The sequence below is a fragment of the Cygnus atratus genome, chromosome 9 (assembly GCF_013377495.2).
Source record: "Cygnus atratus isolate AKBS03 ecotype Queensland, Australia chromosome 9, CAtr_DNAZoo_HiC_assembly, whole genome shotgun sequence".
NCBI classification, from domain to species: domain Eukaryota; kingdom Metazoa; phylum Chordata; class Aves; order Anseriformes; family Anatidae; genus Cygnus; species Cygnus atratus.
This window is the reverse complement of record NC_066370.1, coordinates 12,043,515-12,054,611: the sequence shown is the minus strand read 5'-3', so window position 1 is coordinate 12,054,611 and position 11,097 is coordinate 12,043,515. Positions and strand designations below refer to the sequence as shown.

Here is an 11,097-nt window from a genome sequence, read left to right as displayed (position 1 = left end):
CAATTAACCTTAAATCAAAATTAGGCTGTCCTGGAAGAAATGGTAGCCAGTATCATTATGCCCTTGTCGGGGAGGCCAACAAGGAGACCCGAACAAGGAGGCCCAAGCAGGAGACCTGGGGCTGGGGAGGCTGGGGGATGCTCAGGAGGAAGCAGGAGAAGGCATGAGCTGGGTCCCATCCTCGCGTCTTCCCTGCAGCCTGCGTGAGGCCCTGGGAGCCCCCAGGCATCCTGCAGAGCCCAGGAGAGACCAAGGATACCTGGAGGGGTTGTATGGACCAAAGGAGGAGCCCCCGTTGTGGGCAGAGCAGCTCGACTTCCTGCAGCTTTCATGGGTGGGTGCACGCAGTTTATTGGAGCACTGGTTAAGCAATAGATCACCCCAGATAAAGGCAAGGAAAAGCATCCCTAACCCTGCGCACAGGGGTGTAAGGACCAGACAAGGTGGTGGAGGCCAGCAACATGCCGACACACACCCACAAAACCCTTGGGATGAGTGCCCAGGAGCGCGCCTGCCCTGCCACCTAGGGCCGTGACAAATGCCTCTGTCTGCCAGCTGGAGCTGTACAACAGGTCTGTGGGTTTGTACAACACACACACGTCCCTCAGCGAGGACAACCGAGAGCAGCCACGGTGGGGGGGAAGGTCAGCAGGCACCATGCAGCAGCGCGGTGGTGCGGAGAGGGACCCCCGGAGACAGCCCAGGCATGAGGCCAGTGTGCTGCGTGGGGCCATGGGGGTCCTCGCCAGCTTTGGGGCCCCTGGTGTCAGGCAGCCAGAGGCAAGCTGAAGCCAACTTTCCCCCACCTTCTCCCACGTCATTTCCTCCCCGCTGCCACATGCCTGACCCAAGAGCACACGCTCTGCTCAGGCTTTTTCTTCCCTGGCTTTGCACAAGCTCTGGCCGTGACAGCAGGGCTCTGGGACCCTCCTGGCTGGAGGCTGCAGAGCCTGGCAGCTCCTGTCCTCCTCTCTGCCCTGTGGCACACACAGCCAGCCGTCCCCGGGTGGATGCTGCAGTTGTCCCTGGGCTTCGTCTGTCCCGGGCTGGGGTCTTCCCACTTCCACGCCCTTGCTCGTCCCAGTCCCGGCAAGGAGCTGAGTACACCTCGGGCACCTCATGTGGTTTTCAGCTTCAGCACCTTGGAAAGTGGCTCCTTGGCACTGGAGTAGATGAGGTAGGAGCCCTCGGTGGTGTTAAATGCCTCCCAGTCTCTACAGCCAACGGTGGGAAGGTGGTGAACTGCTACGAAGCCTTCATAGCCTTGCCACCTGCACGGGGAGGGCAGTTAGCTCCGGGGACACTAAAAGTGGGCAGTAAAGCTGAACCTGGAGCCTGGCACCTTCCACCTCCATCCACTGCTTCAGGGTGAGGGCTTCCTTTCCTGCCTGGAAGCCTGTGCAGAGACAGGGAGCAGGCCTATCTGTCTCCCCTTGCACCCTCCCTGCGCTCCCTCCAGGAGAGCAAAGAGCCACCCGCCCATCCCCGCAGCTGTGCCTTCCCCGTGGGGTGTCCTGCACCCGGCCGGCCAGTGCAGACACGAGGCTGGGACCTGGCCCCTCAGGCAGGGACAGGAATGCCCGTGTCCTCCTGCTGCCCCCAGGTCTGGCGGAGAGCTCGCCCTGCCCCAGCCATGCAGCAGTACCTGTAGATAATACTGTTAACAGAGAAGGTGAAGCCGTCGAAGGAGTTTGCTACCACCAGAAAGGAGTCGTCCCCCATCGAGAAGAACTCCCAGTCCAGGGCGCTGGGGGATGGAAGCAGGCAGAGGTGGGTGAGATGCGTCGACCCCACACTGAGCCCTGCCACCCTGCTCCGACCCCACTCCCAGGCACCTGGCCAGCCCCAGCCCCAGCCTCGCTGCTTCTCCCCAGGCATTCAGATCCAGCAGGTCCCCTGGGAGGGTCGGATGGGAAGGTCTGGCCCCAGCCAGGCCAGAGGGGCAGAGGGCTCCCCCTGCACTGTCCTTAGCCAAGACACCCAAGCTGGGTGCTCTCCTGCATCACGCCTGATGCGGGGCAGGTTGGTACCAGCTTCTGTGCAGGGCCACCACTGCCCTGGCTGTGTCACCCGCCACCACGACCTCTCTGCCACAGCCCAGGGGCTGAGGACACTCGGGCAATGGCCCAGCACCATGTCCCTGTAAGCAGGACAGGTCCCTCCCACAGGGTGCTGCCAGACTGCTGCTGATGCACAGAAAACCCCAGTCTTCCCAGGCTGCTCCTGAAAGGAAATCCATCCTTGTTCTCAAATCCAGGGCCTTCCCTTAATTCCCACTGGGATTCAGTGCCCAGGCCTCGTCTCCCATTGCCCTCCCCATCAGTTTCATGCTCTAGCAGCATGCAAGCCCCCGTGAACTCTCTGGGCCCTCCAGGAGACCCCTAAGCAGTTTGGGGTGCTCAGAGTAATACCATGGGCTGAGGAGCACCCCGGCTCTTTGCACAGGTACCTGTAGGTGAGGAGATCCTGGAATTTGACAAACATCTGGGCCGTGACGTTCAGCTCATAGATGGAGGAGTTGATGGCATAGAAATTAGAGGGCACCGGCATCCCACTGTCATAGCTGTGGCTGTTGGCGACAGCCAGGAAGACTCTGTCCCCGATATGAAAGACCTCCCAGTCGGCAGCACCAAAGGTCTGAGGGGAAAGAAGCCGCCCAAGAAGCATCGCATGGACAAGCCTTTTGCAAGCTAAGCACGCTAGGAAGTGTGGCGAACCTGATAGGGGTGCAGTGGGGATGTTACCCGGTCTTAAGACCTTCCAAGGAAAAAGACAAACTTCCCTTGGTCAATTCCTAGGGGAGAACCAGTGGAAAACTCTTGCTACCTTTTCAGAGGACTAAAGAGCAGCAGCCACCAAAATTATTCCCTGGCTTGTCTCAACCCAGAGAGGAACTGAGAAGCAGTGTGTGACCAGTGAGTGACCTTACCAGAATAGACTGGAAGAGCTGGAAAGAGCCACGGAGCCAGATGTAGATGTGAGAGTAGATCTTCGTGGATGTGCCATTAAATGTGTTGGCCACGGCCAGGAAGGAATATGGCCCAATGGTGAAAAATTCCCAGTCGTAGGCACCAGAGGTAGGGATGGTCTGGTTGGTTTCAAAGAGCCCAGTCTGGGGGTTCCACCTGTATATCACACTGTCTATGTTGTGGTTATTCCCTTGGGGGAGACAAGGACATGCAGAGTGAGGAAAGAATAGAATAAAGACGCAGAAGCAGGTCAGACGAGGCAATATTTGCCAGCCTTGCCGCGTGGGAGCCCTTCACACCCTGAGGAGAGGATGCTGGGGGCATCTCCACTTGCCCCTGGCGTGGTGACAAGCAGCGAAGCCAGGCCTCCCCTGGTCCCCAAGGGGCAAATGTCCGGGGCTGCCAGCAGCCTTCGGGTGCCAGCTCACACAGCTGGGAGGGTTCCACAGCTGGGATGACACTAACATGGGGGGCAGGGGGGGGGACACACACTTCTTTGTGAAGCCCCTGGGGACCTCTGCATGCTGATTTACGTAGACCGCACCAGCCCCAGACAGAGCCAACCAAGACCAAAGGGCAGGCTCCATCCGGCTCCAATGTCCTAACGTCGTGCCCATGTGAGGTCCAGAAGGCTTTAAAGCTAAAAATCTCCCTGTCTTCTGCCTGGAAACTTCCTGAAGCTCCAGCCAGAGCCTAATCATTACCTATTTATTTATTATTATTCTAACAAAAAGCTGGCCCTATCCCAGGAGGAGGAGTGGACCCCACTGGTCCCTTTTCACCCCATGCTCGCTCAGCACTGCTGCCCTTGTAGGCCCCGCTGGTGTGTCTGGAAGCGAGCAGCAGCGGGACCACAAGTTTATAGGGTTTATGGGTGATCCTCATTGCAACAGAAGAGAATGGGGCACAAAGGGCTCCGGGGGGAATGGGGTTTGCAGGAAATGGCCGCATGGATGACAGGCAGCTCTGCAGAGGCTGAACTCCAGCTCCTGAAGGGAACAGCTCCAGCTTGGCTCAGCCACGATGGTCCTAACCCCTACATGATGTGCACAGCCCCCCATGGGGCCTTGCTGTGCCAGCAGGTCTCATCCTAAGCGCTGGGGTCCAACACTGGGGGTGCCACCAGCCCGGGACCCAAACGAGGCCGGTGCCATCCTGCAGAGCCAGGGCCCCGGCACCGACCCATTCACCCCCCACAGTGCGGGATGCCTGCCCCAGCCCAGAGCACCTCACGGCCCTGAGAGGGAAGCAGCAAAGGCTTCCCCTGTGCACCCACAAGGCAAACCCTCCAAGGCGCTGGGCTGCCTGAGGGGCACCACAGCTCTGGCTGTACGTGCTGCAGCAACGGGAGGATGCTCTCCAGTATGGTTCCCCTTGGGGGGGGGGGGGGGGGCATGGGCCATGGCCCCCAGTGTCACCCCAAGCAGGTAGCTGAGCCGGGCCGGTAGGGAATAAGGGCTGGGTACCTTCTCTGTGGTTGACCACTGCGAGGAAAGCCTCTCCCTCAATGACAAATGCCTCCCAGTCCCTAGCGCTGTGCGTGGTGATCCTCTGGTGGGTGATGAATTTCTCTTTCCTGTGGCTCCACTTGTATATTACAGAGAACTCCTGACCCCTGTCATTCTGCTCAAAATTAGCCACTGCTAGGAAGATCTGAAAAATAACAAGCCAGGACATCTTGTTTTTCTCCTCTCACAGGGGCACGTACAAGCACAGGCAGGACGAGGATGGGCTGGGAGGCTTCCCACGGGGAAAGGTTGTTCAGAAGAAAAAATCACAGGTAAAATGACAAGAGGAAAGATGATAATGGTGCCCTGAAATAAACATTTTCCAGGCCAAAGAAAAACCCTTTTCTTGCTGCTTCTGGCGTTTGGCGCTTCTTCCACTGAAAGGACAAAACTACAGCCAGAAACGTTTGAAGAAAGAAAGTAATACGGCTTTCTCCTAAGCTTGCTCCCTGGAAGTAAACACGAACCCCTTCCTCTGCCCCTGAGCGAGGACATGGGATCCCCTCCGGTGCCTCTGCTCCCCACAGGCCCATGGGTCCCTTGTTTTCTATCTCCCCCTGCGTTCCCCACTGCTGCTGTGGGCTCCCAGCCTCTGGGACGCAGCTGGAGCCTCGGGAGGAGCAGGCTCCTGTGTGCACTGGGGGTTGTGATCAGAGGGGACGGGAGGGAAGGCAGGCTGCCCTGGCGAGATGGAGGTGCAAGGGAAAGCGAGGTGACAATTCACTGCCTGTTGCTCCTCTCTCATGCCTTGGATTAAGCAGGACCCCTGCCAGGCCCAGGGGCTTTGTCGGGCTGGGGCTCAGCCCCCCCAGGGATGGGGACCGGCCACTCTGCCTCCTACTGGCTGCCAGACATCCCAACCCTGCTCCAGAGCTCCAGATCCTTGCAGGGCATCTCCAGGAAGGTCCCTTTTCTGGTGCCACCACGCCCGGAGGCAGGACTCGTAGCAGAGCCCTGCAGCCAGCCAGTAGGCATGTGGGGACAGGGCCAGGACAGGTGGTACCAGGGTAGGGACAATCCGAACTCCCCTGGGAGCCCTGCAGCTCTCAGCAGATGTTTTTTTGGCTGGCCTGGAGCTCCTTGCAAGGGGATGACCTCGCAGAAAATGGAAGATCCTGCCAGCATCGGGGGCTGACGGTGGCCTGGGTGGGTGCAGCTGTGCCTCAGCAAATAGGGGGCAGTCCCTAGGATGGACCCTAACCTGGTGAATACATGCATCAGCGTGACTCTGTCAAAGACACAGGAGATGAGGATTTACCCCTGCACCATGCCTGAGACACAGGTCTGCCCTGGGCTAGGTGAAGGGAAGCCAGCGTGGGCCACCTGCAGCTTGACGCAGCCCTGAAACAACCTTCCAGGCAGACTCACCTTTTTCCCTATGGTGAAATACTTCCAGGACTGAGCTTGGTAGGTGGGGATGTTCTGGTAGGGCACGAACTTCCCGTCAGTCCACTTGTAGATGGCTGACCCAGGGGGGGTGTACCGATTGGCAGTGGCCGCAAAGAGTCCCACCTTCGGGATGGTGAAGACCTCGATGCCCATTGTCTCAGAGTTGGTCACCAGGCTCTGGTGCTCCTCCACATAGTCCAGCCGCTGTTTGGCTAGAAAAGGAGAACAGAAAGGAGAACTCAAAGGATGGCTCAGTTGTTCTGTGCCTCCTGCTCCATGCTCTCACGCCGGAGCCTGGCCAGGCTGGTGCCCAGCGAGGTGGTCACGGCACCCAGGCTGCTGCAGTGTAAGAAGCAACAATGCCCTTGCATACACCTTCATTTTTAGGTAGTCCTGTGTGATGATCCTTGTGAGTCCCTTCCAATTTGGGATATTCTATGACTGTCTGGAGACGGATTTTGGTAATTGTGAGCATGCGGGTGAAATCTGAGTTTTATTTTCAGACAAAGGCCATCCCCTTCCCCGCAAGGCCTGGGTGCTCCAGTGTTGCCCCACTACTTTCTGCACCAAGGCCACTAGGGCTGGAAGGACATGGGGACCTGCCACTGTCACCTTCCCACTGCTCGCCCTGGTATCTCTAGGGGCTGAGGAGTCCTTCTGCTCCTTCCCCTCTACACGCGAGCACTTCGGCACCAGGAGCACTCACGCACTGGGGACCCGCAGCAGGGAGCAGCCCAGCACCCCAGACATGTGCAGCACAGCACCCGGTGGCCAGAGCTGTCCTGCTCGGGCAGACTGACCCAAGAAGGACTGGGAGGGACAGACACCACAGCACGGACAGACAGCACAGCACGGACAGACAGCACAGACACTATGCGAGTGAATCCAGAGCTGCACTGAAAGTACTGATGAAGGCACAGACAGGAGAGGCATGCAGGGACGAGTATCACTCATCCCACTGTACCCACTGTATCACCCTGCTGGTTGTCGACGTCCTTGGTTCCTGCTCCCCGGTGCCACCGAGGGTGAATCTCTGCTCCTCTCGTGCTGGAAGAGCTTCCCCCCCTCCCGACAAGCATCGTGCATGGCATACCAGTACCTTCCAGCATGGAAATCCAGGTGCTGCCGTCACAGAGGTACAGCCCTCTCCGGGGGGCGTTGAACCAGAACTGCGCCTTCTCCTGCTTGGTGCAGGGTGGACGGGACCCAAGGGTCACCTTCATGTCAGTCTCTGGGCACAAACAGGAGCAAGGCAGGCACCCTTAATACATGTGATGGAGGAAGGATGATGCTCACCCCAAGACACACGGCAGGCTGAACATCCCGGTGGGCACCAGGGGACACAGCATCCCGGCCCCGAGCCAGATGGCCAGCTGCTGGCACCCGGGGTGCTGCTGGCACCAGCAGCCCATGGCCACTGTGTTACCGGGGGGGCTCGAGTCTCACCTCTCCTGTTCAGGCTGGATTCACCTGGACCCCAGTCCCCTTCACCCCACTGTGGTGCCCACCTGCCCCCCGAGCTACCCGGCTTCTCCTCCTCCTCTTCCCGAGTTCAAGACACCCCAATCTCTCTCTGTTATCCCCTGGGGAGACTTCCAGGGACACAGGGTTCTTAGGAAATGCTCCTGCTCCGTGCCCTGCTGCATGCGACGAGCCCCCCGCAACACAAACAGGACAGAGCCAAGCACCCTGAGCACCCGCTGCTGGTGAGCACTGACCGTACGGGTACTTCAGCACCTCGTTGCTCGCTGACTTCACCGGCACGTCCTGGAGAACAGCGGGGATGGAGAGCGTGGCTGCTTCAAAATTCGCAGCCGGGCATATCCGAGGGGTGGCGTCAGCTCCTGGCAGCAGGACAAGCTGCCTCAGCAGACCCTAGGAAAGCGGGAGCAGGGAGACGAGGAGCGAGTCCCGTGAGACTGGGAAATGGAAGCTGCTGGTGGTTCATGACCTGAGCTTCCCCCCAGGCTCCTGTTCGCTTCCCTCCTTCCTGGGCTGCGACTCGGTGTGATTCATGCACGTTTCTCAGATTACTGTTACGTGCCAAAATCTCTGACCTGGGCAGTTTAACAGCTGGCATGGCTGGAGCATTGGCAGGGGCCGTGTTAGCTGCAGAAGGCTTTCGCTGCCACCACTTCTCGGAACCAGGCAGGACCAGGTGTAATTTTTATATCAAGGAGACCGTCCCACCAGCTGTTGCACATTTGTCCCATCAAGTCCGTCCAGCCAGCAGGCCATGGGCTGCCAGCCAAGCAGAGGTCTCCCCGCGACCACGCGCACAGCACCTGCTCCCTGCTCTGCCTGGGGACCCCTGTCCTGCGGCTGGCCCCGCAGCGACCTGGTGACACAAGGGACACCTACCGTGAACAAGCCTTTCCTTCTCCTCCTGTTGCCCAGGTAAAATCTGGCTCTCTTCACAGACAGAGAAGCTGGAAACGGCGTCTCCACCACCCTGCAGCAGGCAGAGGATGATAACGTTGTGGTGGTGGCGGGGGGACACAACCACCTGGCAGAGCACCTCCTGCCCTGTGTGTCCCCCAGCACCTCTCTCCCAAGCCCCCCAGCAGCTGCCCCCGACCTACACATCCTTGGGGCTGCTGCAGTCCACTGTCAGCGAGAAGGACTGGCCAGAGATGGCCAGGACGAGTGTGTGCCAGCGGCTGTCCGCCAGGGAGACGTTGCGGAAGGTGACGCGGGTCTGCCAGCCGCTGGAGCGCTCCTGGCTCCAGAAGAGGAAGTGGAGCTTGCTGGGCGCGTAGCGGAGCCCCACCAGCACGCTGGGGCTCTCCTCGGCCATCAGCGTGAAGATGTACTCGTTCCTCTGCAGGAGGAGGCCGGGGAAGGTCTGCCCGCTCCTCTCCCGGCCTCGCACCTGACTACAGGGGCCGGTCCTGGCCCCCAGTGGCAGCACTTACCTTGGCGGGGACGTCGAGGACTCTCAGGGTGACAATAATGGAGAACTCCTCAGGGAAGCGGTCGCAGTGGACGAAGAGGCGCGAGGCGGGGAAGCCCAAGGCCCGGGGCCAGGCGGCGGCAAGCTGGAGGCCGCGCACCCCCTGCACTTGGAACACCCGCAGGCCGCGGGCCAGGCCGCCGGCCGGCACCACCTCCGAGAGGATGTCCAGCGGGCGCAGGTCTACGCAGAGAGACCGCAGGACACGTCACGGCTGTGCCAGCCGTCCTGCCCTGCCCTGGGCTCCCCTGCTCGCTCAGGGCAGCAAACCTATGTCCAGCGTTGGCTACAGTGCTCCGCGGCACTGCAGGGGCCAAGGCTGGCCTCCCCACCCCACAGGCGGGATGCCATGCTGGGGTCTCAATGGCGTGAAGCATCCCATGTGCTGATCCCCACTCTGCGAGCTTCCAAGGGCTCTGCTCCCATCTGTCCAGCTGGCACCAGAGCCCACAACCAGAGCCAGGAGAGCAGGGAAGTGCCCACGAGTGTGCTGGCAGAACAGGCTCCTGCTCCCGTCCCCAAGGTAGGGGGCACAGCAGTCCCTGCCCCAGCCCCAGCTGCACACAGGCACTTCCCCAGCGGATGCAAAAAGCTCTCATTAAATAATTATACTTTCCCCAGAGGAGAAAACAACACGCACAGCCCTTGGGCACCACCCAGATGAAAAAACAGCACTGGGAGACAAACCCCTGCTTGCACGCAGCTGGGGAGCAGGCAGCTCCGAGCCCCCACGCAGAGCGCGTTCCTGCCAGGAGCTGGTCCGTGCAGTGACCCTCTCCTTGTCACGCGTCCAGCTCGCAGGCCCTTAGTCCCTGTTTGTACCAAAATCCCCTCTGCTTAAGCACGGAGGGGAGGCCAAGCAGGAGGGAGCCATCAGCAAGGCTGGCTGGGCACGTAGTGGGGCTGAAACAGCCAGGGTAGGGAAGCACACCCTCCCTGGGCACTTCGCTTCAGAAAGGATCAGAAAAAAGTGCACAGCTCTCAGGAAACAACCGGTTTATGATCTTCTTTTTTTTCTTTTTTTTTTTTTCCAGCAAATAGCACAAGCTGAATTCAGGCCCAGGTTTGCAGAGGGGTTTAGCATCCCTCAGGCTGCCCCAAGGGCGGAAGGGATTAGCCCAAAGGCTGGAGGCTGTGCCTGGAGAAGGCGGGCAGGGCCATGCGCATCCTCACTGAGGCAGTTTCCAGCTAAAACCAAAGATGTGAGTCCCAATTTGCCTCCCACATCAGCTGCCGCTAACGATCAGCAGCCACCGGGACCATGCTTTGCAGTGGGAGCACAGACCTGGGGGACGTGGGACACTGCTGGCTGAGGGTGCGGGAGGTGCAGTGGAAGCAGCGGCTCCACGGCTGGAGGGACAGGACAGGAACCTCCCGGAGGAGTTTTGCCACCAGGAGGGCTTAGGATGCATCTGTCACCCCGAGACAGCCCGCAGGGATATCTGAATGTGCCTGGTGTGAGGCACCCTGCAGCACAGCGCGCTTCCTGGGGGCTGCTCCGGCAGCACGGCGAGCTGAAAGCCCCCCGGTATTTCCCACTAACACCTCCGAGCTGCCCTCCCGTGCCGCCGGTCCCAGCTCCTACCTGTGCAGTGCTGCCACGTCCTGCCGCCCCGAGCAAGGCCCCCGCCGGAGGCCCAGTGGAGGAGGACGGCCCAGAGCAGCAGCGAGGCCGACATGGGGGGGCTGGCCACAGGGGGTCCATCCACTGCGATGGATGGATGGATGGATGCTCACAGCCCCCGGTGCTCTCGCATGGTCCTCCCACGGGGCCGCTGCGAGCACTCCTCAGGGCCAAGCCGCTGTGGGCCGGGGGCTAACGCCCATCTCCTGCGTCCCCCTGCGTGGGCATCACGCCGGGTGCTGGGGCTGCCGAGGCTGCAGGGCAGTGTGGGCTCAGCCTGCGTGCAGACATTTAAATGGCAAGACGCGGGGGGAGAGGAGGAGCCCTGTTTCCTCGCGGAGCTTTTATCTTTTGCCCAACCCTCTGGAAGGCAGCTTTGGAGAGGGATTTTTTTTTTTTTTTTTTTGCTTTGCTTCCTTTCGGTTTTGGTGATTCATTTTTCTGGGGTCACGTGGGGAGAGGTGGGAGAGCCGCCCCTGCCTGTGGAGGCCGAGGTGGGCACCTTGTTGTACCCAAAAGCCCCCGGCTTTCTGAGCAAGATCCCAGCCTGTACAGGGGAGATCCACCACCCCCTCTAGTCCACCCCACCCTGCCCAAAAAAAAGCCAGACCCTACAAGATGGATTTTTCCCCCAGTGCAGCTGATGCACGGCCA

General features: G+C 60.1%; 1 protein-coding gene across 2 annotated transcripts; it reads right to left on the bottom strand.

The window, feature by feature from the left end:
• Positions 1-329: 329 nt before the first annotated feature.
• TSPEAR (thrombospondin type laminin G domain and EAR repeats) lies at positions 330-10,815 on the bottom strand. 2 transcript variants are annotated; one of them, XM_035545033.2, is made up of 12 exons: positions 10,405-10,815; positions 8,782-9,002; positions 8,449-8,687; positions 8,228-8,318; positions 7,585-7,741; positions 6,966-7,097; positions 5,846-6,078; positions 4,436-4,622; positions 2,930-3,159; positions 2,450-2,637; positions 1,646-1,747; positions 330-1,271 (listed from the first exon to the last, which is right to left on the bottom strand). In XM_035545033.2, the coding sequence occupies exons 1-12, from the start codon at positions 10,496-10,498 to the stop codon at positions 1,118-1,120; spliced, it is 2,028 nt and encodes a 675-aa protein (XP_035400926.1). In that variant the 5' UTR covers positions 10,499-10,815; the 3' UTR covers positions 330-1,117. The 2 variants fall into 2 exon arrangements, with proteins under 2 accessions (XP_035400926.1, XP_035400928.1); XM_035545035.2 differs by having other exon boundaries at positions 390-1,271; positions 8,449-8,585; positions 10,405-10,755.
• Between the last annotated feature and the right edge of the window lie 282 nt (positions 10,816-11,097).